Source organism: Melanerpes formicivorus, unplaced genomic scaffold, assembly GCF_026170545.1.
Source record: "Melanerpes formicivorus ecotype bairdi unplaced genomic scaffold, bMelFor1.0.p_v2 SCAF_16, whole genome shotgun sequence".
NCBI classification, from domain to species: domain Eukaryota; kingdom Metazoa; phylum Chordata; class Aves; order Piciformes; family Picidae; genus Melanerpes; species Melanerpes formicivorus.
This window is the reverse complement of record NW_027142368.1, coordinates 11874083-11901153: the sequence shown is the minus strand read 5'-3', so window position 1 is coordinate 11901153 and position 27071 is coordinate 11874083. Positions and strand designations below refer to the sequence as shown.

The 27071-nt window shown below is 47.7% G+C and overlaps 1 protein-coding gene across 1 annotated transcript; it reads left to right on the top strand.

The window, feature by feature from the left end:
- Window positions 1-11968: 11968 nt before the first annotated feature.
- Window positions 11969-25613, top strand: LOC137445940 (acyl-CoA (8-3)-desaturase-like). Its single transcript, XM_068148132.1, has 12 exons — window positions 11969-12320; window positions 15363-15473; window positions 15767-15964; window positions 17350-17451; window positions 17601-17729; window positions 19882-19942; window positions 20067-20143; window positions 21013-21110; window positions 21416-21512; window positions 22098-22177; window positions 22758-22883; window positions 23635-25613. The coding sequence occupies exons 1-12, from the start codon at window positions 12126-12128 to the stop codon at window positions 23684-23686; spliced, it is 1326 nt and encodes a 441-aa protein (XP_068004233.1). The 5' UTR covers window positions 11969-12125; the 3' UTR covers window positions 23687-25613.
- The last annotated feature ends 1458 nt before the right edge of the window (window positions 25614-27071 follow it).

The following is a 27071-nucleotide window of genomic DNA, read 5'->3' as shown; positions in this document are numbered from 1 at the left end:
CTTGCTTCTTTGTCTTCTTGCCCAAAGCAGGGAGGAGGAGGAGGGGATTGGGGGGAGCAACCTGTCTTTGCCTTTCCTAGGGCTGTGACGGAGGGGAAGAGCTTTCCTTGCGTGGTTCACCTCAGCTGATCCCCTGCTCTCCTCCCTTTGCCACCGCTCATGTCCTCCCTTCTCTTTGTCTCTCGCCGCTCGGTCTCTTGCTCGGAAGTGCCCCCTAGCCTGGCTCTGCCCGTACTGGTGCACTTTCTCCTCGCACATAGCCCTGGTTTGTGGGAAGCTCGGCCCCTTCCACCCCCACTTCCATCCTCCTCCCCCCCACCGCCCCCGCCTTCTGAATCCTCCTCCCCTGTTCCGAATCCTCCCCCTCTCAGCATCTCTCTCCCACCCCAGCATCCACCTCCCCCCGCAGCATCTTCCTCCAGTATCCTCCCCACCCCAGCACCCTCCACCCTCCAGCACCCTCCTCTCCCCCCATCATCGCCCTCACCCCACCTCACCCCCCCCTCCCCAACGTCCTCCTCCCCGCCCCTGGAATCTTCCCCCCCGCGCCAGCATCCTCCTCCCTTCTGTCCCGCTGAGCTTTCCAGCGGGATCAGCAGAGCTCCTGCGCCAATCCCGCCGCTGCCGCCGCCCTCCTGGTCCCTGCCATTGGCCCCGAGCGATCTTTCGAAGCCGGCCGCCGGCAGCGGGCCAAAGCCGGGCCCCGGGGCCGAGGGCGGGACGTGCCGGCACCCCGTTCTCCTCTGCTCGGCCTCTCTGCCACAGGATTTTGCCTCCTGCTTTGAAAAAAAGCCCATCCAAACAAACAAAAAGAAAACCCCAACCCACAAAAAGAAACTCCCACAATATTTCATCCCCCATCTTTTCCCCTCGCTTTCCCCCAGCTTTCCCCTCCCCCCCATTATTTTATTCCTTATTCTCCTTTTTTATCACCAGTTTTGTCACTTTACTAGTTGTTGTTGCTGTTATTCCTTTTTCTCCTTTTCCCCTTCTATTTCCACCCCCCTTATTTAAAATTCCTTTCTCCTTTTGCTTTGCTCACCTTCTCAGTGTTGAGATTAAAAAGGAGAAGGACTTGGGAGATGAAAAGCTGGACGTTACCTGGCAAGAAAGATAGAGATTGACTTTTTAGCAGGGTCGACTGGGACCAGGGCAAAGGGTGGTGGTTTGAAAAGGGAGGGAGATTTAGACTGCACAGAAGAAGGAAGTTCTTCACACTGAGGGTGGTGAGACACAGGTCCGGGATGTCCAGGGAGGTGGGACGTGCCTCATCCCTGGAACCAATCCAGGCCAGGTTGAAGGGATTCTGAGCTACCTGCTGCAGTTGCAGATGTCCCCCATCCATGGCAGGGGTTTGGAACAGATGATCTCTACGGCGCCTCCCAACCCAGATTATTCTGTGATTTTGTTTTGTCACGCTGCGTTATCGACTGAACAGCTGTCAGACTCGGCTTGGGTTTGGCAGGAGGAGAGTTGTCTGGTAGCAGGCTCAGCTGGAGAACTCCAGCTTCAGGCAATGCTTTTTGAAGAGGTGGGACAGTGCCATCTTTTCCTCGCCGTGGGGCACCTTATAATAAAGTAATTCCTGTCACGAGGTTACGCAAGGTGTTGCGGTGCAGAAGCAAAACCACTGCTGTCTCTCTCGTGGCTGAAGGTGTCTGGAAGCTCCCCAGGGCAAGGAAGTTGTGACCTACAGCTTTCCTGGTGAGAGGCAGCTTTTCTTGTGCTTGTTTTGCATTTTTAAGTGGAAGGCTTATTCATCCTCTCTGTAGAAACTCCGGTTGAGTCCAAGCAGATTTCAAATACAAACATTCCAGTACCTGAAGGGGACCTGTGAGAAAGCTGGGGAGGAACTTTTTACAAGGGCTTGTAGTGATAGGATGAGAGGGAAGGGATTTAGGCTGGAAAAAGGTGGATTTAGACTGGAGATTAGGAAGAAATTCTTTACAGTAAGGGTGGTGAGACACTGGAACAGGTTGCCCAGAGATGTTGAAGATGCCCCCTCCCTGGAAGTATTCAAGGCCAAGTTGGACAGGACCTTGAGCAACCTGGTCTAGTGTAAGGGGCTGGAACTAGATGATCTTTAAGGTCCTTTCCAACCAAAACCATTCTATGATTCTATGTTTCCAGGGTACAGACTGCATAACCTGAGAGATGTTGCATCATCCAGCGTTAGGTATGAGTGGAACAATGCTGGCTTCTAGTAGCTCAGCCCTTTATTTGTCTGGTCTTTCAGTCACACTGTGTTCTGACCTAGTCTGGAGGAGCAGGAGAAGCAACCCACATGGTTAACCACCAAAGGTTTGTTTGCTCTCTATCCTTTCTTGCTGCTGAAGGAAGGAGTTTATGTGCAGGGTTAGAGACCACCTCCTTCAGTAAAAGCAAGAAGTGCTTCCAATCCTAGAACTACAGAATTACAGATTCATTTTGGTTGCAAGAGACCTTTAAAGCCATGGAGTCCAACTGTTAAGTCAGCACTGCCAGGTCACCACTAAACCATGTCCCTCAGCACCACATCCACAGTCCTGGTGCTATTGTGCTTCTCTCCACCCCCAGCCATAGCTTTGAGCAGGCACAGAGAGGGGTACTCTGCTTTTGCCTGCTGCCATTAGCTGATAGGAGCTGAGAATGGTGAATATCTATACATTTCTTGTTCCTCTCCTTTTGTCCATCCATGCTGCCCCACACAGAGAACAGGAGCTCAGAGGGAAGGAACATACACCACCTCTACACCGGCAAGTATCACTGTGCTGCCCTTGTTCCAAGGCACGCTATAGGTTTCCTCTCTTTCTGCCTGGGTTTACTGCTGCACAGCCTGTGAAACAGCCTCTTCCTGTGGTGTGGGGTGACAAGAGTCAACAACGAAAGGAATGTTTTCCTAAGGCTTGCTAGTTTTATTTAGTTTGGTTCCAAACAGACCTCAGACAAGGATAATAATAACTGTCTGCACGACGCTACGTTAAGGTGGACCTGAAGCTTGTGATGTGGGAGAAGTTTCCCACAACATGGGGGAAGCTTCCCATGGTGCTTTCTGTGCTGAGGTCTTTGAATTTCAGGGGTTTCATCCTGTAGACATGTCTTCATGGCATGTTGGATACTTTCACCTTTGTGAGGCTGAAGATGTTCCTTCTGTAGCCTTTCCCTTGGAAACACACACCCAGAGACTGCTGCCCTGGGGTATCCTCATGTCCTTGTCCTCAGGGATTTGCACAAATGGACTCTGATGTGGTTTTCTCTCTGTGGTTGCTCCTAAAAACTGATTATGATGCATAAGTGAATCATCCTTTCTTAGGCTGTTTTGGGTTTGTGTTGGTTTTCTGTTTGTTTGTGAGTTTGTTTTCCCCTTTGCCTTCCAGATCTTAATTTATCATTGTCAAGCCTTCTGGAGATAAAGAACTTACATACCCAATCAATACTATTTGCACCTTACATGTGCACAGAGCATGCAACTGCTGCAGCTCATCGAGTGTGCTCCAGGCAGTGCTACAATGATCTCAGGCAGGAGCAACCAGTAATTTCAGTGGGTTTTGATGAAAACTGTATCAGTACTGTTGGAAACCTGCTCGAAGGACTCCTTGCTCCACTGGAGAAAAAGACAGCTGCCTGGAAGACCCCAGAGCTTCCATTCCTGGCTAGCCACCAGGAAGATAATTTCCCTTCCTTCTTTTTTTCCTCTCTCTCCTTGGTTTGGTTACGATCTTGTTTTGGTTTTATTTCTTTGGGGGCTTTGGTTGGTTGGTTGGTTTGGGATGAGCTTTTTTTAGGTTGTTCTTCCCCCCCCCCCCCCCCCCCCCAATAGCTTTGAGGTTCCTGTATGCCATAAATGGTGGGCTGAGCTAAAGAAATAAGGACATTTGTGCACCTAAGCCTGCCACAGCTTCCTTTGTGCACCATTCTATGCCAAATCATCCTGTAAGCAACACGAATCCAGTCTGGTTTATGGAAGAACCCAAAGGTACAGCTGAAAATTGGTGAATCTCAGTGTTTTTTCCCGTTGCTAGTAACTGAAGATCTGGTTCTCTAGCTTCTGTGACTGGGCTGAGAGGGACAATAGCTCTGCTTTGAGCCAGGAGCTTGCACTGAAGCCCTGCAGAGGTTTTTTTACAAACTATATTACTTTACAATTCTCTGCAGTTTGCAAAGCTGAGGAACACAGAAGTGTCTAGGAAGATGGAGAGGGCCACTGGACAAGACAAGACAATATACCACAAATGTACTACTTTTGGATGCATTTCTTCAAGCCCCACCAAGGATCTTTTACTTCTAGAAAGTGAAAAAAAAAGACAGATTTGAGGTTTCCTGAAAGGAAATTAACTTTTACAGTCATGTTATATTTTCACTTGTTCAGTGTCCTGATGGAAGGGTTGTGCCCACTATGTCCACAACTAGGTTCAAAGCCATGGTTTCTTTTGAGCTCTGGAGATAAAGATAGGTATTACTGATAATTCACAGTGTTATCTCATGGTCATAGTCCATCTGGTCACTGCTTCACAAAAGGAATGTTGTTGAAACTGGTGGTTATTCTGCATACAAGCAGCTTTATCAGTCAGTCTATGGCTGTTCATACCTCAGAGCTGATGATTTTAAGCAGTGGTCAATCTACAGAGGGCTGGCTACAAGTGCTGGGCTTGAATGGTTTCCTTGGCTGAGGAAGTCCTGCTTCCTGAGGAATGAACAGGTCAGGAGGTGTGTGCAGTGGTATGTTTAGAAACATAGACTCACGGAATCACTTTGCTGGGGAAACTCCACCAAATCTGGTGCTAAACCATGTCCCTCAGCACCATGTCTCTGAAGCTTTTAAACCCCTTCAGTTATAGGGATTCAACCACCTCCATGGGGAGCCTGTTCCAGTGTTTGAGAACTCTTTCAGTGAGGATGTTTGTTCTAATATCAAACCTAAACCTCCCCTGGTGCAAGTCCCAGGTTTTCATCCTATCACTCATTCCTTGAGAGAAGAGATCAACACCCACCTGACTCCAGCCTCCCTTCAGGGAGTTGTAGAGAGCCAGAAGGTCTCCCTTTAGCCTCCTTTTCTCCAAGCTGAACAACTCCAGATCCCTCAGCTTTGCCTCACCAGTCCTCTTCTCCAGACCCTTCAACAGCTTTGTAGCTCTTCTCTGGACCCACTCCAACCCCTCAATGTCTTTTCTGTAATGGAGGCCCTGAAATTAACCCAGTACTTGAGGTGTGACCTCACCAGTGCTGCTTATAGGAGGACAATCCCTGCTCTGATCCTGCTGGTCACACTATTCCTGATACAGTCCAGGATGCTGTTGGCCTTCTTGGCCAGCTGAGGAAATTTGCCTGAGGAAGTCCTCCCTGCTGAGCAAAGACCAGGTAAGGAGGTAGGAATTGACTCTTGTACTGATTAGATAGACATAGAGCTGAAGTCAGCAGGCAGAGCTGCTCATCTGGCTGTTTATCAGAGCTAATTGTATGATGCCCTAATGAGAAGCCATTGAACGATGCCTGTCCAACCTCCCCAGAGCTCTCACGGTCTTGCAGCACAGCCCCTAATGCTGTCAAGCTTTCTGCAGCATTTGTTCCAGGTTTTATTGGCTCCTGGGGCACAAACCAGCCACAGCAACAAGAGGAGAACAGACTCTCCTCTGTGGCCAAGTAGGTGAAAGGCTCCGTTTGTTGCACGGTGTAGCTTTAATGGCACAAAGAGCTTGTGTAAGGGACATTAAAGCCCTGAGTTTAATCTGGTAGTCATGAGATGGGAGGGGGAAAAGGGTGAGAAACACACTAGGAAAGAAAGTATGGAGAAAGGACACCTAGAGAAGTGCAAAGTGGAAGAGTTTTTGCAGGGGGTCCATATAGATGGAGTGTGTTTGCTCTTCAAGGTGACAGAGAAACATGTAAGGTAATGAGTTAAGTGAAGGACACCTTGCTGGGCTTGGGGAATGGGGGAAAAGCAGGACAGATGGACGGTTCAGGTATCTTTGCACTGTGTTATGCATTGTCCAGAGAAAGGCCATGAGAATGAGTAGAGGACTGGAAGAGCTGCCATGTGAAGAAAGACTGAGAGAACTGGGTTTGTTCAGCCTTGAGAAGAGAAAGCTTAGGGAAGTCCTTATTGCTATGTTCCAGTACATAAAGGGAGGCTACCAAGAAGATGGAGACTCCCTTTATACAAAGAGTCTCGTGGAAAAGACCAGGAGTAATGGGTCCAAGTTACTCCTGGGGACATTCTGACTGGACTGCAGAAGAAAATTGTTCACTGTGAGGAGGCTCAGGGCAGACCTTATTGCTGTCTACGACTACCTGAAGGGAGGTTGTAGCCAGGAGAGGGTTGGTCTCTTCTCCTAGGCAACCAGCACCAGAACAAGAGGACACAGTCTCAAGCTGTGCCAGGGGAGGTTTAGGCTGGATGTTAGGAAGAAATTCCTCATAGAAAGAGTGATTCTCCATTGGAATGTGCTGCCCAGGGAGGTGGTGGAGTCACCATCACTGGAGGTGTTTAGGAAGAGACTGAATGGGGTGCTTGGTGCCATGGTTTAGTTGATTCTATTCTATTCTATTCTATTCTATTCTATTCTATTCTATTCTATTCTATTCTATTCTATTCTATTCTATTCTATTCTATTCTATTCTATTCTATTCTATTCTATTCTATTCTATTCTATTCTATTCTATTCTATCAGACATTGGAATCATCTCCCTTACATTGGAATCATCTCCCAAGGGAAGCAGTGCATTCCCCTGCTCTGTACAGTTTTAAGACTCTACTACTACCTGGAAAGGTTGGGCCAGATGAGCCTTGAGGTCCCTTCCAACCTGGCATTCTGTGATTCTATGATTTCTTAGTGTAAAAGAAACTGAGACCCTGAGGAAAATGGTTTAAAAGTGTCACAAAATCACCATTTTGGGGTTTATCTCCCTATCCCTTCACTGACTTTTATGCAGAAGTTGGTGAGATAAGAGAAGATTCTTTTAATCTGCCTTTTAGAAGGATTAGAGTCTCCATTAATACCAGGAATACCACTTTGTCAGCAGCACCCAGCCTGGCATCAGCATGTGGAGATGCACTGCAGCTGCACAGTTGTCTTCATGGATGTGGGGAACATTCTCCTCCTTCCTCACTTTAAATGCAGGAGATCCATCACCAGCCAATTGGTAAAGCTGGATGACTCCATGGGATGTGGTAGAAAAAAGAGGTATCAGGAGAGAGAAGTGGGCAAGGGGTGGATGGGAGGGACATGGAGCAGGCATGTGAAGGGGACAAAAAAGGGATGGGCCAAGACAGAAAGTGGGAATGGAGGATACTGGGAGAAAAACTGAGTGATGATCAAATTTAGCTACATCTTTAGACTCTTAGCTAGCTTTAGTTACTCTGGTAAGGAGGAATGCATGTAAGGAGAGAAGGACCCCAGGCTTAGTCTCCCTTTCCCTGGAAGGAAAGGCTCTGAACTTGGGTTGAGATGGGTGAACATCTGAAGGACAAAAACCATGCCTGGTTTTATCTCTGCTACCCCATCCCTTATGTATTCCTGGTTGCTTTTCCTGGCAAGATGTAAACGATTTTCTCTTCCTTCTCACACAGAACATTAGACCAGTAAATGCCCCCTGACCTTTAGAAACCTCTGAAAAAGAAGCAGTGTGAAGGGCCTTAGAGTCATTATTAAATGTAAAGAAAAGATACATAATTCCACTGCAACTGAGTGTAACTTTGATCAGAAAACTTTGGAATACATAGGTTTTGATCTATTCCCCCTGCCCCCAGCTGTTCTGTGCATTTTAATTCTCCTGCTCTGTTACAGAGCCCATGATGAAATGCCATTAAAGCTGGCTAACCAAGCTGATCTATTTAAAATGAAAACAAAATGCTCCCAAACATATGTTTGACTATTTAAAAGCTTTTTATTTTTCTTCCCAACCCTGACATATTTTGGCATCTTGAGTTGGTGACACTTTTTTCCAGTCATGGGACAGTGGCTGAGAGCTGACTGACTTCACAAGGCACCCAACCAAGAACCAAACAGAAATCCCCATTGTGCTGCCATCGCTGGCATGGGTTTCACATTCTGCAGTGGGTCTTGGCTTGGCTGTGGGAGATTATCAGGGTTAGGGCACGAACTGGTCAGGCTGCCAAGGAAGCACAGTACATAATCACACTTGTTTAGCAGAGAAAGCAGCAGACATTGCAAGTCAGGACAAGAATAAGGAGAGAAATGCTCTGCTCTTAATACTGCCTCATCAATACAGACTCATTGGTAATAATCCATAGTGCAAAGTCCAACCTACTGATGTTCTGCTGTTATCATCAGCTTCTTCCCTTTACTCAGACTTTGCTTTCAAGTGGGAAAAACTCTATAAACAACTATAAACTGCCTTACTCCCTCAATTACTAATCTTAATTTACATCTCTGGACATGCCCTTATTTTTAATCTCACCAACTCCACCCCTTATGTATAGTGATTGCTGGCTGCTTTATCTGGCAAGATGTAAACCCCTCCCAAATCACAACCTTCCACCTGAAAGCCCAAGTTGCCCAGAGAGTTGGGAAATGCCTCATCCCTGGATCCATTCCAGGTCAGATTGTTTGGAGCTCTAAGCAAACTGCTCTAGTTGCAGATGTCCTTGCTGACTGCAGGGGGTTAGACTAGATGACCTCTAAATGTCCCTTCCCACCCAAACCAGCCTGGGATTCTATGATTTTTGATGATCCTTGACAGCACAGGATGCTGGGTGACAGCTGGTAAGGAGAAATGGAGACAGGTGCAGTGGAGGTAAGACAAGGAGCCAGAGCACTGAACAGAAAAATTGCTGTTTGAAGAGCAGGGTGGTCAGGTCTGGTTTCACCTGGTTAATTGTCTTCCAGCAAAGATTGGCTCTGCTAATGCCAACAGCTGCAGATGGATGCAGGATGCTACTGAGTGGTTCCCAGCTGGTTTCCCCTCACTGTCTTCATTACAAAGACCTCATTCTTGCCCCTCTGAGACCCGTTAGAGATCGTGAGGATGGCAAGTGCAGGACAACCAACCGCTGTTGACAGCCAGCAGCTTGTAGCAGGCCATGAAAACCTTCACTGCTCAGAGATGGATGATTCAAGCAGGCTCTACGATGTCTTCTCTTGGCCTGAATCATCTACTGAGGGGAAAAGAAACAGAGCTGTGGATTTTATGTCAGAGGAAGCTTTGAAGGTAATTTCAAGGACCGTTGCATCGTTTGTCTGAGAAAATCTGTTCATAAGCTGTTAATAAGCTCTTAACAAGCATCACAGCTTCTGGCTCTGCTGAAATCAGAGGAGGCACCTGAGGGGAATGCAGTTCATCCAGCTGAGGGGATATTTTGGTTTGGGATATTCTTTAGGGTTGTTTTTTTAGCTATTCTTACAATCCCTCCAAACAAGGTTTCTTGCACAGGAAAAGAGAGTTATTGCTTTATTAAGTGTGGTGTAGAGGAAAAAGAAAACTGACCAGTGCCTCCTGGACTCATGATGGAAAGTCAAACTATAGAATCATTTTGGTTGGAAAAGACCTTTCACAACATTGACTCAAACCATTCTCCAACTCTTTCAAGTCTGGTGCTACACTATGTCCCTTAGCACCATTCCTCTGCCTCTTTTAAACACCTCCAGGGATGGGGATTCAGCCACCTCCCCTTGGAGCCTCTTCCAGTGAGCACCCTTTCAGCGCAGAAGTTTCATCTAATATCCTACCTAAACCTCCCCTGGTGCAACTGGAGGCCATTTCCTAACTTTAGGACAGCTCTTTTTCTGTGCAACAGACACTCAGACAAACAACAGAAACGGAAATAATTGCTGCACTGCTGGCTGAATTTAAAACATATGCTAAGTGTTTATTAATGTCCTTTATGGTTCTGTTTGTGGGGTGGTCAGCATTCAACACACAAAGCAACTTATGTCTTTTGTTGTGTTTTGTTTTTAAGTGAGCTCAGGAGAGAATCTTTCCTTTCATGGGTGACATTGAAGATGGGTAGAAGCAGGGGTGCCCTACCTGGTGCATTGGCATTGATAAAGGGAGGGAATGAAAAGCTGTTTGCTTCGGTGTTTAGCAGGCATCGAATTCCGAGCTCGAAAGACACGCTGTAGCAATCGGGTGGTGTTCAGAATAAGAAGGGATGCAGTCTGGTGGGTCTTTGTTTCTATGGTTACACTCAACTGGAATTGCTGCAACTAGGTCAGCTGGGAAGGTGTGAATGAAAACAAAGCGATTTGGAATCGGTAATGAGAGTTCAAAGAGAAGGTTGCTGCTGCTGGGGAAGGGGAGAAGGGAAGAAGGGAGCTGAGTGTGGAGAGAGGGATTTTAATGTACATTTGTAATGCATATGTATGGAGTACTACACAGCTGGATCTGTGGTTTAGCATCATTCACTCTTTCAGCACTATGCAGCAGGCTATTGTTTGGAGAATCACCTGCAGAGCACCATCGAACGGGCATGCTCTGTGCTGGTGACACCTTTCCTCCCTCTGGCTGCATATCCAGACAGCAGCAGCCGCAGAATAGAAGAGGCTGTGGCAGCTGGAAGACAGAGGAAGAACAGATGGAAGAACAGTTGGGGATGTCTCATGGGTTTAAGTGGTTAAGACCAGGCTGGATGATGCTTTGAGCAACCTGGTCTAGTGGGAGATGTTCTCGCCCGTGGTGTAGAACTAGATGATCTTTAAGGGGAAACAAAACCAAGGGCAGGGAAGGTGAGGCATCCTCAGCCCGCAAGTTAGGAGAAACAGGCTGTAAAAGCAGACTAAAAGGAAGCAACTTGGACATGAAGGGCTGCAAAGTCCTGGCCCAGGCTGCGCAGGGTAGTGGTGGAGTCCCCATCCCTGGAGCAGTTTCAAAGCCATGGAGATGTGATGCTGAGGGCCATGGTTTAGTGGTGACCAGGCAGTGCTGTGTTAATGGTTGGACTTGATAATCTTCATGGTGTCTTCTGGTTAAACTGATTCTATAATTGGCACTGCAGAGCCTATACATTAATCCTCTGTTGATGGCTTGGATCCTGGGCTTTTGTGTTTTCTCCAAACCAGGCATGGTAGGATGTCTGTCTGTATCCCCGTAACTCAGAGTACTCCTGCATAGCAGATGAGTAGTGCCAGAACAGAAAAGTTACACAGCATACCCATGTGGGGAGGATACTTCGAGGAAATAGGAAGCAGCTGGTAGTTCAGTTTTGTCAGCAGCACTGACTTTAACACACTTGAATTTCTACATTCCTTCCCTTTTAAATGTCACCCTGTTCTTCACATGGACCTGTTGCGAGTGGGGCCGGAGGAGGACACAGCAATGATGGGAGGGCTGGAAGCCCTCTGCTGTGAGGCCAGGCTGAGCTTGCTGAGGCTGCTCAGCCTGGAGAAAAGAAGGCTCCAGGGAGACCTTCTGGTGGCCTCGCAGTACTTGAAGGGGCCAAGAAGAAAGTTGGAGACAGACTTTTGAGCAGGACCTGTTGTGAAAGGACAAGGGGTGATAGCATGGAACGAAAAGAGGGAGACTCAGACTGGAGAGAATGAAGCAGTGTTTTTACAGTAGAGCTGGTAGTGATACTGGTCCAGGTTGCCCAGAGATGCCCCATCCCTGGAACCAGGTTGTTTGGGACTGAGCAACCTGCTCCGGCTGACTGCAGGGATTGGACTAGATGACCTTTAGAGGTCCCTTCCCACTAAAGCCAGTCTGTGACTCTCTCTATTTCAGCCCATAACGTATTACAGCCTGGACAGTCGAAGCTGCCGGGACCGAACTTTAATCCTCCTCCTCCATAATCCCCATCACCAACCCTACAGGGGCTCTATCCCCTGGCGATGCATTCCCAACGCCCGGCGGAGGCAGCCCCACTGGCCACTCACTGCGCGCAGCCAAAGGGGCGGGCGCAAAGGGGAGAGGGGCCCAATGGGCGTGGGGGAACCCCGGAGAGGTGGGGCTTGGTGGCGCGGAGAGCCAATGGGAAGCGAGCCAGCGGGCCGGTGTTCAAGGGGGAGGGAGCGCGGAGGGGGGACTCGGGCGGTGCTGGCGAGGGGGGTCCGGACGGCGAGGGCCGAGCCGAAGCGAACCGAGCCGCCCAGCCGAGCCTCAACGAACAGAGCCGAGTCCCGTCGAACCGAGCCTCACCAAGCCCCGACGAGCCCAGCCTCGCCTGGCTCCGACGAACCCATCCGAACCGAGCCATGGCAGGCTCCGACGGCGGTCGGTCGATGCGGTTCTTCACCTGGGAGGAGATCGAGCAGCGCAATGGGCGGGGGTCGGCGGGCCGGGAGCGGTGGCTGGTGATCGAGAGGAAGGTGTACGATATCAGCCAGTTCCACCGGAGGCACCCGGGAGGCTCCCGGGTCATCAGCCACTACGCCGGGCAGGACGCCACGGTGAGTGGCGGGGCAGCGGCGGGGTGACCGTTCCCAGCCCGGGGAGGGACGGGACAGAGGGGCAGGGGACAGCGGTGCTGGGAGCAAGGGCAGAAGTGCGGTCCCCTCTGGGAGAGGAGGGTCCCGGGTGACTGACTTCACAAAGACATTTCTGAAGGAACAACAGAAACTGTGCGGAAATGTGTGCAGCCAGCCTTAAATCTGGGGGAAAACAGTGATTTTCGAGCACGCACACTATATAAGAATGCTCTATTTTTATACCTGCCTAGCCACAGACCAGAACTGAATAGACGCACCCGAGATATTCGTAGAATCACAGAATTGTTCTGGTTGGAAGAGACTTTCAAGATCAGGGAGTCCAACCCTTAACCCAGCACTGCCAGGTCACCACTAAACCATGGCCCTCAGCACCACATCTCCATGCCTTTGAAACCCTTCCAGGGATGGAGTGTCCACCACTGCCCTGCGCAGCCTGTTCCAGGTCTTGACAACCCTTTGGGGGAAGAAATTGTTCCTCGCGTCCAACCTAAACCTCTCCTGGTGCAACTTGAAATTGTTTCCTCTTGTCCTGACACTTGTTACTAGGGAGGGAGAGGACGTTCCCACTACATGGACTCATTATTCACAAGTGTATGAGCACACAGAGCTTCCTCCTGCTTTAAAAGTCCAGCTCTGTGTGTCCAAGAGGTGGCACTAGTGCAAAATCTTGCTGAAAGTCGTATTTTGGTCTTTAAAAACATAAATCAACCCTTCTGAATGCCAGTGGCTGTTGCAAAGTGGAGCAATCATTGTTTGAATTGGACCTGTGGGGTACTTTTGTCAGTGGATTTCCTTCCTGTGCCTAATTATGCCTTGCACTAAAGAAAATGCAGTTCTCCAAATGTGAGTATTTAGCCCCAAGGGCAGGTATGAGACGTTGAGGCTGCCTCAGGAGTGGTTTTGATGGGCTGTGTTTCAGTCCTGAGCAGAAAGGAGGGACTTGAGATGTAGTGCTTTGCCTCATTTCTCATTTCATTGTATGTGTGCAGTGTAAATCTGAAGAGAAGCTGGGCTCACACAGACTTCATGAGGTGAGGATGAGCACCTGCGTTTTTGAAGCCCCATCAGAAGTGGGTCACTCACAGTGGCCAGCAGATAGGGTATTGTCATGTGTCACTGCTGGGTGCAGCTGAACTGCTGACCACTCAGGAACCCCAGCCAAGTGAACTCCAATGTTTCCAATAGTTTTTGTCCTGGAATTGTAAAGAATGAAACTCCTCTCAAACAGCAAAACTGGGAAGGAAAGAAAGAACACTTTTGCTTTGCTGAATGCCACCAGAATGTTCTGATTTCAAGGAGGTGCAATCAGCACTGCCAGGTCTCACAGCCTCCATGGAAGGGATTGGTCTAATTGGGTGGTACCATCCTCTGATCTGCCCACATACTCCTCCCCATTTCCCCCCCTCCCCCCTTCCAGTGAGAACATGCAAATTACAAACCCCTCTTCTCTTCCCCTCCTTTATTTGTATAAGCCTGAGCAGAGAGGATGCTACAGCTGAAATGCAACAGGGCTGCCCAGAGCTGGCAACATCAGCTGGGCTTTTAACCCCTTTCTTGACAAGAGATCTTTTAATACAATTTACTTTAAAACCCATGTGATTAGGAGCTAGTAACAACAGTCCTGAGCAGTGCGTGATGCAGAAAGCTTACAGAGTGATGTGCAAATACTGTCTCAGGAAAGAAAAAGCACTCTTAGGCTGAGGGTGATGGGTAAAGTTTATGCTAGTTTGGACACAGGAAGAGAAATGTGCAAAAGGAGGCAAGTGGGGGATCATCAGCAGGGCTGTCAAACTGCCAGAGGGATTTAACTCTAAATACAGTGATGAAAATCTCTAGTGATAACAGCCAGCAGTGAGTTCTTTTTTCTTCTGGCTGCCTGGTTGCCATGGAGATCGACAGGACATTTAAACGATGCAAGTGATTTCTCTAACAGGGATTTTCTGAATGGTAAAGATGAATAAGAAGCAGTGGACTCCTGAGAAACGTGAGGAGGACTCAGATGAGGAATAGGAGGCAGGTAGCAAGAGAACAAAACTTCTAGGAAGATATAGACAGAAGGACCTTGGGAATTGCCAAGGAAGCGTGTTTGGAACAATGTAGAGGTTTTGAGAGAGGGGGGAGTCACCAGCAAGTGCCATCACCTATCTGTGTCCTGCATGTCCCATTATTTTACCCAGTTCAGCTGGTTTTGTGCCAGCATCTTACCCTTCTTCCTAGTCAGACATTCACTTCAGGATGTGGGGCTTGAGGAAAAAAGTGGAACCTAAAGGCAAAGCAGAGACAGAGTTGCTGAGGGCACAAATCTTTTGAGGAATTGGCTGAAGGGTCTGGGATTGTTCAGCCTGGAGAAAAGGAGGCTGAGAGATCTTCTGGCTCTCTACAACTCCTTGAAAGCAGCTTGAAGCCAGGTCGGGGTTGGTCTCTTCTCCCAAGGAGCAAACAACAGGACAAGGGGAGCCAGCCTCAAGCTGCAGCAGGGGAGGTTTAGATTGGACACGAGGAACAATTTCTTACCCAAAAGGGTTGTCAAGGCCTGGCCCAGGCTGCCCAGGGCAGTGGTGGAGTCCCCATCCCTTGAAGGGTATCAAAGCCCTGGAGATGTGGTGCTGAGGGCCATGGTTTAGTGGTGCCCTGGCAGTGTTGGGTTAAGGCTTGGACTTAATGATCTTAATGGTGTCTTCCAGCTAAAACGGTTCCATGATTCCACACACCTTGAGCTTCAGTGAGATACAAGATTTTCAGATTCCTAACTGGGTTATGAGTTCATGTTTCTTGCACTTAACCACATCCAGGTAGAAAATGATGCATAGAATTTAGCTTCATTTGTTCAGACCATTTATGGTCTGAACAAAGCAGCAAGATCTGGGGCAGTAAAATCTGTCTCAGCCAGCTCCGTTAGCTGGGTTACTTTGTACTGGGTCCAAGATATGGTGAAATCTATCTCTTTTGCTGTCACCTGAGCAATCATTTTGCTTCAGCCTTCTTCCTTTTTCTGTGTTTCAGGATCCTTTCACAGCATTTCATCTTGACAAGACACTGGTGAGAAAGTACCTGAGCCCACTCTTGATTGGAGAGCTGGCACCAGATCAACCCAGCTTTGAGCCCAGCAAGAATGTAAGTATCTTAAAAGTCTGGTACTTGGGTTGAAATTGTGCTATTTAACTCCTCTTAATGGTAGCCAGAATTTCCTGTATATAAAGTGATAAAGTCTCCTGGAATCTCTGTGTTGACCTGTAGCTTCTCCTTCACTTCCTGTCATTATTAGTACTTTCAGTGAAGATTTGCTCTCCAGGTGACCCTTGGCTTTTCCCTCTTGCCACACTAGCTTCTTGACAGGGGAAAGTGAGCTCCTCTTTGAGGTTCTGAGGCATTTTCAGACCAGCAGATGCTCTTGGGTCTCCCCACAGAAAAAGCTGGTAGAAGATTTCCGTGAGCTCCGTGGCACTGTCGAGAGGATGGGGCTTCTCAACCCCAACCCTGCCTTTTTCATCCTGTACCTCTGTCACATCTTGATGTTGGATGTTGCAGCCTGGCTCACCATCTGGTATTTTGGAGCATCCACAGTGCCTTTCCTCTTCTCTGCAGTGCTGCTAGGCACTGTCCAGGTAAGCAGCTAGGCAAAAAAAAAAGAAGATGACCCAAAAATGCTAGAAGCCAGGCCTTTGAGATGAAGGCCAAGAGCATCCTGGTCTGGATCAACCAGAGTGTGGCCAGCAGGACCAGGGCAGGGATTGTACTCCTGTATTAGGCACTGATGAGGCCACACCTAGAATCCTAGGTTCAGGTTTGGATCCCTCACTCCAGGAAGGTGGAGTTGCTGGAGTAGGTCCAGAGACAAGTCCTATAAAGAGTGGCTGAGGGAACTGGAGTTGTTGAGCCTGAAGAAAAGGAGCCTGAGGGGAGTCCTTCTGGCTCTCTACAACTCCCTGAAAGGACGCTGGAGCCAGGTGAGGGTTGGTCTCTTTGCCCAAGGAACAAGCTACAGGGCAAGAGAAAACAGCCTCAAGTTGCTCCAGTTGAGATTTAGGTTGAGATTTCTTCCCCAGAAGTGTTGCAGATCATTGGAACAGGCTGTCCAGGGAGGTGTTGGAGTCCCTGTCCCTGGAAGGGTTTGAAAGCCCTGGAGACGTGGTACTGAGGGCCATGGTTTAGTGATGACCTGGCAGTGCTGGGTTAAGGGTTGGACTCCATGATCTTAAAGGTCTCTTCCAAGCAAAATGATTCTGTGATCTTGTGATTCCTTTAGGTGCTCATTGCCCTAACCACAAGACAAATCTTATCTTCACATACTCCCCAGAGATCTCCTTCTCCCTGGATTTCACCAAAGGGGCAACATTAGAGTGCCATGACATGCTGCTTTGGCTGAGCAGACTTTGCCCTGCTTTTTCCTTCCCATAGCCCATCAAAGCCCTCCTTATTCCTAGCCTTCTTCCTACAGTGAAAGCCATGCTGCCCTTCTGAGGTCCCTTGTGCCAGAACTCCAAGGCACTGTGCAGGGGCCAAGCCGCCGTGTTCCCATGGGAACTTGCAGGGAGTTAGAGGAGAGGGCAGAGCAGCTCTCAAAGCCCCAGCTCTTTCTCCTGTGGCCAGCTGATCCTCTTGGAATTACAAGTACTCAGAGGAGGCAGCAGCAAGCAGCTCCTTAAAGGAGACTTTGTTGCTGATTTCTGTGCAGTTTTGTGAGAGAATCAATGCTGGTTCTGAGCTCTCTGCCTTTTATTTTTTTAACATGATTTTTCCCCCCTCTTCATGAGAACACCTATCTGGGACTAAAAGTCATTAGGCAAAGTCTGGACTGTAGTGGTACACAGTAAAGGAGAAGTGTTTGGATGGGGTCTTAGTAGTAGAAATGCTCTCACTAGCCAAGGGTGTGTGTTGAGGAGCATGGGAGTAAAGCAAACCCTCTTCTGAGCCTCTTGATTCTTCTTTTTGCCCAGCAGCACTGTTGTGTGGTTGATTTTTCCTCCCCCTATTTTATTATTTATTCCAGGCCCAGGCTGGCTGGCTTCAGCATGATTTTGGACATCTTTCAGTCTTTAGCACATCGAAATGGAACCACTGGGTCCACAAGTTTGTGATCGGCCATCTGAAGGTGGGCGCTCAGTGCTGAGAGGGGCTTGGCCCAGGGTGCTCTGCAGTCTGAGCTTGAAGAAACCAAATACAAGGAGCTACCGGGGAGGGAGGACTAAGGGCAGAAGAGACAACTTCTTTATGGCACTCTCTTCTCATCCCTTCCTGCAGGGAGCACCAGCCAGCTGGTGGAATCATCTCCACTTCCAACACCACGCTAAACCCAACTGCTTCTGCAAGGACCCTGACGTGAACATGCACCCCTTGTTTTTCGCTCTGGGAAAAACACTCTCTGTAGAGGTGAGACCTGGGGAAGGCTTTTGGGGGGGGCTTACAGCATTAGGATGCAAACCTGGAAAGCTGCTTGGAGACTAGTGAGCAGTTGGCTTGGTCAATGAGCTGTCTGAGTATTCTGGGGACTTGGAGAAGGCACAGGCTTGGCATTAACAGCCTTTGAAAAGCAAGAATTAAAAAGATCCTTAATGTTAAAAAGATCCTTCATGTCCTTAACTTAGTGTTGCATCTGTTTGGGTTTGGTTTGGGTTTGTTTGGGTTTGGGTTTGTGTTTGGGTTTGGTTTTGTGGTTGGCTTTTGGTTTGGGGTTTGTGTTTGTGTTTGGTTTTGTGGTTGGGTTTTGGTTTGGGGTTTGTGTTTGGGTTTGGGTTTTGGGTTTGGGTTTGGGTTTTGGGTTTGGGTTTTGTGTTTGGGGTTTGTGTTTGGGTTTTGTGTTTGTGTTTGGGTTTTGTGTTTGGGTTTTGTGTTTGGGTTTGGGTTTTGTGTTTGTGTTTGGGTTTTGTGTTTGGGTTTTGTGTTTGGTTTTGTGTTTGGGTTTGGGTTTTGTGTTTGTGTTTGGGTTTTGGTTTGTGTTTGTGTTTGGGTTTTGGTTTGTGTTTGGGTTTTGGATTTGGGTTTTGGGTTTTGGGTTTGTGTTTGGGTTTTGGTTTGTGTTTGTGTTTGGGTTTTGGATTTGGGTTTTGGGTTTTGGGTTTGTGTTTGGGTTTGGGTTTGTGTTTGGGTTTTGGGTTTGTGTTTGGGTTTTGGGTTTGTGTTTGGGTTTTGGGTTTGTGTTTGGGTTTTGGGTTTGTGTTTGGGTTTTGGTTTGTGTTTGGGTTTTGCTTTTGTGTTTGAGTTTTGCTTTTGTGTTTGGGTTTTGGTTTGTGTTTGCGTTTTGGTTTGTGTTTGGGTTTGCTCTTGTGTTTGGGTTTGCTTTGTTTTGTTTTCCCCTAATACAATCTTCCCTGGCTTCAAATTATCCAATTTGATTCTGAAGGTTAAAAAAAAAAGCCCCAAAAACACACAAAACTTGCTTCTGGTAGAATGAGAAGTACCTCCAGAGCATAGTTTTGAGCTGATGTGCTATTTTATACAGTGCAACCCTACCTCCTACTGGTCCCTGATATTCTTTAGTAATACTCCCAATCCTTCTGAGGTTTTTCTGCCCTTCTGAGGTTTTTCTATCCTTAACATTTCGGGAGGTTATTTTTGGTAGCTTTCAAAATAAGACCAAAATATTTGTCACAGTTACAAGTTCAGATTTCTCTGATGAGAGGCTTGCAGTTGAATGAAGAGAGGATTGCAAGTTGTTCTCATTATCAAGATCAGCTTTGACTCCTTGTGGTAGCTGGAGAAACAAAGCAGCAGATGACAAGCAAGGACACTCTGGAGCATTTACAACTAGTGTTCAAAGAAGCTGTTTCAGTGGTCTCAATCTGGCAGTGGGTGTCAGACTGGAGTCTAGCTTTATTTGTGGTGCAACTCTGAGGTTAATTGAATGGCTTCAGCATTTGCCAGTCCTTTAAAACAAACTAGTTACATAAATTCATGGCATCACCTGGCTGAAATGCTCAGAATGCAATGAAATTAAGGGCAGGCTGCTGTTTGGAATTGGTTTGAACATGTACAGGGATACAATGGAATTCCTGATGGAAGCTGGTGATGTTATGCTAATATAGTGAACACGGACACATAACTAGTCTCAGAGGGAGGATAATCTGTTCACCTCTGTTCCTGTGAACACAGTTTAATGCCTAAGTGCTCATTGGAGATTAATTGCAAGAAGGTGGGAGTTTATGAATAGTATCACGAGCTTTTCTGTTTTTTTCTGAAGCTCGATTTGGGCAGCAGACTCTTCCCTCATGGATTTTTGAGTGTTGAGCAGCTGTGCCCTCTGTAGGAGAAGAGCTTCCAGTGCATGTCGCTGTCTGGGGTGAAAGAGACTTCCCACCAGCCTCCAGTGCATCCAAAGCAGGGATGAAAAGTTATCCTAGCAGTGATAGACTGAAGTTCTAGGGGATGATAAAGCCATGGTGGATGGTGGCATGGTTTGATAGGACATCTCTTTGAAAGGTTAGGAGGTATCTCAGACTTCATTGCTGTGACAGCATAGGTAGGAGTGTATGCACATAGGTCTTGGGGTGTCTCCATGGCCTGAGTAATTTGCTTACTTCAACAGCTTGGTGTGCAAAAGAAGAAGTTCATGCCTTATAACCACCAGCACAAGTACTTCTTCATCAGTGAGTAACCCTACCCTTTTGCAGTGCTGTGGACAGCATTCACTCAACTCCTTCCTTTTCCAGCCCATCTCCCTGTGGTGAAAGGGCACAGTTAATGTCTCTGCCATCTATTTCTCTACTCTAGTTGGCCCCCCAGCTCTGGTGCCTCTTTACTTCCAGTGGTACATATTCTACTTCGTGGTACAGCGGAAGCAGTGGGTGGTAAGTCAGCTCCAGTGGTGACTTCTTGTTGAACGGATGTGTTTCAGTGGAAGGGAATCGCTGGGAGGAGCTCTGGGATGTGTCTCTCTGTGGCAAGGGGTGTGATGTGGCACATGATGTAGTGATAGGATGAGGGGCAGTGGTTTCAAATTAGAGAAGAGGAGATTTAGACTGGATGTTAGGAACATGTTCTGCACCATGAGGATGGTGGAACACTGGAACAGGTTGCCCAGGGAGGCAGTTGAGGCCCCATCCCTGGAGATATTAAAGGTGAGGCTCAATGAGGCTCTGGGCAACCTGATCTAGTTGAGGATGCCTCTGCTAACTGCAGAGGGGCTTATACTAGATAACCTTGGAAGTCCCTTCCAACCCAAGCCATTCTATGTTTGCTGGGGGAGAGAGTACCTCCCACACAGCCCTTCTCTTTAGAAGATCAGTTCCCAGTTGGGTAACAGAGGATGTTCTCTGATGTCCTGTCTTGGTCTGGTGTGTCTGAATGTCTGGAGGCATTCCTTCTTTTGCAGAGTTGATGTTCCTACAGAACTTGTCCTTCAGGTAACATGAGAGTTTAGCTGAAGGTAGAAGTGGTCATTCTGGCCACTCTTTTTTGTTTCCCAATCACTACAGTAAAAGCCTTTGGGCAGAGAAAAAAGGGACAAGTATCGGGGGGGTTGGAAGAGGAGTCAGTGAACCTCCACTTTGCAATGTGATCTTGAAATCAAGTAGCTTTCAGCCTAAAACTGAATCCTTCTTACCAGTAAAAGATATTATGGGAGAATTTAAAGGGAGTGCCACCTAGAAGGGGTGCTAAATGCAGAAGCCAGTAATCCATCCTCTTAATGAAGTTTTGTCTGTTCCTTTTACTGCAGGACCTGGCCTGGATGTTGTCATTCTACATCAGATTCTCTCTCACCTACTGGCCCTTGCTGGGGTTGAAGGGTTTGCTGGGGCTGATCATATTAGTCAGGTATCATTCAGTTTATCATTCCTCCATTCTCTTTCCCAGTTTATACCAATCCTTTATGTCAGCTTTTGTTCAACCTCCTGCTTTATCTCTCTCCTCAACCCCCTACTCTTCTGTCTCCTCGTGCCTTGCAGCAGGGCAGTGGTGGTTGTCTGTCAGGCATGTCTTTGGAAGGTGTGTGTGATCTGGTGGTCCTGGTGTTCATTTTGTTGGGCAACAGATGGCTGGTATCTCTACCAGTGTCTTGTCCTGACTTGTCAGGGCATAGGTGTGACATCAGTAATGGTTTTGGGTGTTTGTGTGTGCAGGTTTATAGAGAGTAACTGGTTTGTCTGGGTTACACAAATGAACCACATCCCAATGCACATCGACTATGATAAGAATGTGGACTGGTTCTCTACCCAGGTAAGACCTTCCCTCCAGAGACCTGTGACTTAAAAGGTGAGAACTTAAGAGCTCTGGATATGTAATGCCCAAGAGAGGTGATCACAGAAGTGGTGGGAACTGAGAGAGGAAAACTTGAGCAGCTTGTCCTCACTGTGTGAAAGGAGTGATTAGTGCAGAAGTGGGATGGAGGCTTCAAATGCTGAGCAGAGATGCCTCAAGGAAAATAACTGAAGGTGCTGCAATGCTCTTCAGATAGAGAGCTTCCTGTGCATGAACAGTGCAGAACTTTCATGTGCACCCTGTTTTATTTGAGTTCTGAAGCCATGACACAGTTTTTTCAAGTAGAAGAGCTGAAAGTCATGGAGGTTATGACTTAATCTGACTGGGGAACTGAAGTCTATGCTTCTGAATTCTGTCCCTAACACTCTTGTATCACAGCATGTCCATCTCCTCTTGACTGGAGATGGCTCTTGGAGTTGCTGTGTTCAGCCAGAAGACACATGATGATAGGAAGCCTGTACCTGCTTACTGTTGTGTTGGACACATGTGTGAGAAGGGACATTTCTAAACCAGTGCTTAAAATGTTGCTGTTTTTCCTCTCAGCTCCAGGCAACCTGTAATGTTCACCAGTCTTTCTTCAATGACTGGTTCAGTGGACATCTGAACTTTCAAATTGAGCACCAGTGAGTTGAAGCATGGGTTGGGGGTGTGAGGGAAATTCAAGGAGTACTGATTACACTAGGTCTGAGGAGCCTACAAGGTCCCTGTCTCTCTCTATCAGCTAACACAAGAACAAGAGATAATGTGGGTCAGTGTTGTGCTCTTTATGTGGGGATGGAATAGGAACTTCAAGATAGTTTTTGGAGTGCTGGTGTGCAACAACACCACTTTAGATATGAGTGGCATGGTACAGGGGTGAGAGTTAGCAGCCTTCTGGTTCGTACAGATGCTGACTGAAGTGGCATGAGACAGATCAGTACAGAGCACTGATGGCTATGGGCCAAGGGAAGGTTGAATCTTAGGTACAGGAGGGCAGGAAATCTGTGGGGTTGCCCAAAGAGGTGATAAATTTCTCACTCCTGGAATCAGGAATCAGGTTGTTTGGGCCTCTGAGCAACCTGCTCTAGTTGCAGACCTCCCTGCTGACTGCAGGGGGGTTGGATTAGATGAGCTTTGGAGGTCTCTTCACCCCAAACCAGTCTGGGATTCTATGGTTCTTCATGATGACAAATGCCACTGAATGATGATATTCTCTTCCCACAGTCTTTTTCCTACAATGCCTCGACACAACTACTGGAAGGTGGCCCCTTTGGTGAAGTCCTTGTGTGCCAAACACGGTGTTGAGTACCAGTGCAAGCCACTGCTCACCGCCTTTGCCGACATAGTGCAGTACGTATCAACCCACTGCAGACTGTAAGTGAAGGGTTCTCCACTACCACAGAGTGAACAAGGCAAGGGGAAGGGCAGCCAGCTCATATCACAGAAGTTCTGTGAAGAGCCTCTGGTAGTATAGATGGCCATAGAAGGGTTTGGAAGGCTGTTCAGCCATGGTGCTGGTTTCAGTAGCAGCAGACAGATGGTGTCAGCAGGAGTCACCTAATGGAGAGCTGCTTTTCTTCACTTGTGAAGAGTCAGAGCTCAATAGGATGCCAGGTTTGGTGCCTCTGTCCCTGAGGATGCTCCAGAGGAAGAGGTGTTCTCATAAAGATGAGTCTGAACTGTCATTAATCTTCCTTTTCCTTTCTTCTGCTCCTTGCCCCTTAGATGTCTTTTACTCCATCAGAAAGCCATGTGGCTCCCTGCTGCTCTGCTTTCTCCTTCTGTTTTCATTCTAATGAAGTTGTTTCCTTTAGCCTTCCAGTCTTTGTCTGATGCAGCCCCCATGGTTTGAATCTTCTCCATCTTTTCAAGGAGCTGTAGTCTGTGTTTCTTTGCCTCTGATGATCTCTGAGCAGCTTGATCTAGTTGAGGATGCCCCTGCTCACTACAGAGGGGTAGGACTAGATGACCTATGAAGGTCCCTTCAGCACAAACCATTCTGTGAGCTCCTATAGACAGAAATTCTTCCCACAGGGCTGTGCTCTCTGGACACTCTGTTTCTTGACCTTGTTTTTAAGGAAATGTGGTTTTCTCTTGGCAGCTCTTTGAAGGATTCAGGGGAGCTCTGGCTTGATGCCTACCTACACAAATAAGCAGCAGTGGATCCTTGCAGAGGAAATCCCCACCCTCGTTGCCTCCTGTGGTGGTCGCCATGAAGATACTGCACAGAGGGGAGAGAGGTGGCTAAGCCAGAGGTGGGGAGGTGGTGGTGCTGCTTAATTCCATTGATGAATGTAATTAATATGATTTTTTTTTCCAAAAAAAGGTGTGTTCTTAATTCTTTTTGTGTTTCTGTCATTCCCCTTCTCTGGTGCTGAGTTCTGAGGAAAAAAGCTGAATGGAAGAGGTTACTGTTCCACCAAGCTAGGAGCAGCTTTGGGACTGGGAATAGCTTTCTTCCTGTCTGCTGGTACTTCATTTGCTGGAGATATAGAAGTCTCTTATCTAACACAGGCTTTGTGAGGTGGCCCTCAGGAGTGTAGCAAGAAAGATAAGGCAGCATGAGCTGAAAGAAGACAGGAGTGATTAAAATGTGGAAGCAATAAGGAATTGTGTGGGCACAGTATTTTCAAGTACCTGTATGTGCAGGGCCTGCTGTGACAGGAAAAGAGGGGATGGTTTAAAACTAAAAGAAGGAGATTTAGACTGGAGAGAAGGAAGAAATGTTTTACAGTGAGGGTGGTGAGACCCTGGCCCAGGGTGCCCAGAGAGGTGGGAGATGCCCCATCCCTGGAATCATTCCAGGTCAAGTTGTTCGGGGCTCTGAGCAGCCTGCTCTAGTTGCAGATATCCCTGCTGACTGCAAGGGGGTTGGACTAGGTGACCTTTTGAGGTCACTTCAACCCAAATGAATCTGTGATTTCTTTCATTCTGTGTAATTAACAATGGCAATAGAAGTGCCCAAACCAAGGGACAGTGGGGAGCATGTGAGAGCCCAAATTGATTTGCATGTATGTGTGTGAGGTGGAGAAGGTGCAGGCAGCAGTGCTGAAGGAATAAGCATGAGGAAAAAAGATCTAATTAAAGCCCTAACTGAAGCAGAGAAACAGAAGTGGAGGCTGTTCCACAGGGCTGCAGATGTGAGGGCTTGGCATGCTGTATTCTGTGGGAATGCTGCCCTCCACATCTCATCTGTGCTGAAGGCCTCTGAGTTACTGACCCATTGGTGCCCTCCCACGGAGTCTCTGCAGGTGGTTTCCACAGTGCCAGACTTGTGAGTGTTATTCAGCCTGTCACTGAAAGTCATGGGAGACAGAAATGTGGCATTTCCATACTTGGGGTCCCTACAAGGGTGACTAAGGAAGCAAAGGGATCTGTGTTCTCCTGAAGCTTCACTTTTCTTTGAGTTGTTAAGGGGAGAGAGCTCTTGACTTCTGGCCCATGGACTACGAGGTGTTGCTGTCTGAGCTGCAGACAAATTTCATGCTGATGTGAAAGTGTTAGGGGTTGGAGTGGTGCTGAAGTGTATTGATTTGACTCTGCAATCAACAGAAGTCAGCTGTGCCACAGGCACACATCTGCCCATACATTGCTGGTCTTTCTCCGTTGGATGATGTGCCTTCAGAACACATCCCAAGAGGTTATTTAGCCTTCCTTCATTTCCTGGTGTCTTTTCATGAGGCCAAACCAGGATATAGCACCTGGCACAGCGCTAGGTGGAGCTGGTTCCATCACTCTGTTGCCTGGGGGACAGGTGGCTTAGTCTCCAGAAGAATGGGTTGATTTGTGAGGAAGGTGAGGGTGCTTTTTCCGAATGACATCTAAAAGGAGGATGGCTTGCAAGGGAGAGGGGGGAATTGAATCCTCCCAGACCAAGCATGTTCTTAAGCACTGAATAAAATTGTAATGGAAATAATAAAATAATCCTGAAGTCCTTGATACCTATGGCTAAAGGCCATCAAGGAAATGGACCTTAGTTACTCTTTTACCTTGTATTTTCCTGCTCCACTTTTTCCCCTCTTATTATTAGAGCTGTTGATGGAGTAAAGTTTAATAATAAATTTTTTTTAATCTCACCAATTATTGCTGTTACCAGAGTGAAATATGTCTGCACAGGAGTCTGCACTGTCTACAATGTGGAGAGAGAACTGTCACAACCCCCAGCATTTGTATTTTGGAGGAAGGGAATCAGCTCTGTCCTCTTGAGAGAAAGTCTGTCGGATGGGGCCAGGCTCTTGTCAGTGGTGCTCAGCCACAGGACAAAGGGCAGCAGGCACAAACAAACCCAGGAGGTTCCAACTGAAGATCAGAAACCTTTTTGCTGTGAGGATGCTGAAGCAGGCTGCCCAGAGAGGTTGTCTCCTCTGAAGAGATTTCAAATCCATCTGAACGTTGTGTTCCTGGGCAAGCTGCTGTGGGTACCCCTGCTTTAGCAGGGTGGTTGGGCTGGATGATCTTCAGAAGTCATAGAATTGTTAGGGTTGGAAGGGACCTCAAGGCTCATCTAGTTTCAACTCCCCTGCCATGGGCAGGGACACCTCACACTAGATCAGGTTGCTCACAGCCACATCCAGCCTGGCCTTAAAAACCTCCAGGGATGAGGCTTCCACCACCTCCCTGGGCAACCTGTGCCAGTGGCTCACCACCCTCATGGGGAGTAACTTCTTCCTAACATCCAAGTCCTTTCCAACCTCCTTCATGCTGGGATTCTGTGATAAGCAAACCAGAATGGATCCTCACAAAACAAAAACCATACACCAGAATTAATTCTAGCACTATACAGCAGTTCTCCCTCCAGGGTGAGAAGGAAAGGCAAAAATGAACAACCCTTGACTTCTGGAAGTTGCATGGCTCTCTGGGTAGGAAGATGGATGTTTGATGACATCAAGAGCTCCTGTAGAAGGACATTCAACAATGGCACTATCAGAAGTTCCCTCTGAGCTTGGAGTATTGACCTTAAGCCATAAAGGGACAGAAGCCTTGTTAGGCTTGTCAGGACAACTGCTTAACATCCCAGCTCCACAAGGAGCATCGGTCCCCTAGGCTGAGCTCTTCATATGTACAGAGCAAGCTGGACAAATGGGGAGCTACCTAAGCTAGGGAAGAGAAAACACTGAAGAGAGGGAGGTCTTAAAAAAATCCTTTGGAGTCATTCTCTTTCCATGTCTCAAGCTTCACAGCTCTGAATTTCATCCATCAAAACAAGCCACACAAGTCTGTCCTGGTAGCAAGGACATTTCCATCTCATGTTTTGAGCCATAACTGCCAGGTTTGAGAATGAAGTTCACTCCTGCTGTGTCCCTAGCTCAGAAATGCAAGTAGAATGGTTTCATGAGGGAAGGAAGGTCCTCTTCCTCTTTTGTCAGGACAAGTTTTCAATCATCTCTGACAAAAGAGAGAACTGAGCCTAAGCTTTTCCGGTTGCTGGGTGTTAGTGCTGTAGCCATGGAGATACTTTAAAGAAGTGCAAGTGCTTCCAACATGTTTTGAAGTAAGAGAAGAGAGGCTTCAGTTCCTGAAGCTTTGGAAGGACTTACA

What these genes read in the sequence shown, in the direction of transcription:
- LOC137445940 (XM_068148132.1), top strand. Translation starts at nt 12,126, where the DNA reads ATGGCAGGCTCCGACGGCGGTCGGTCGATGCGGTTCTTCACCTGGGAG. An exon ending in TTGTGATCGGCCATCTGAAG is followed by an intron (nt 17,452 to 17,600) that starts GTGGGCGCTCAG and finishes CCCTTCCTGCAG; the next exon opens with GGAGCACCAGCCAGCTGGTG. An exon ending in GAAAAACACTCTCTGTAGAG is followed by an intron (nt 17,730 to 19,881) that starts GTGAGACCTGGG and finishes TTACTTCAACAG; the next exon opens with CTTGGTGTGCAAAAGAAGAA.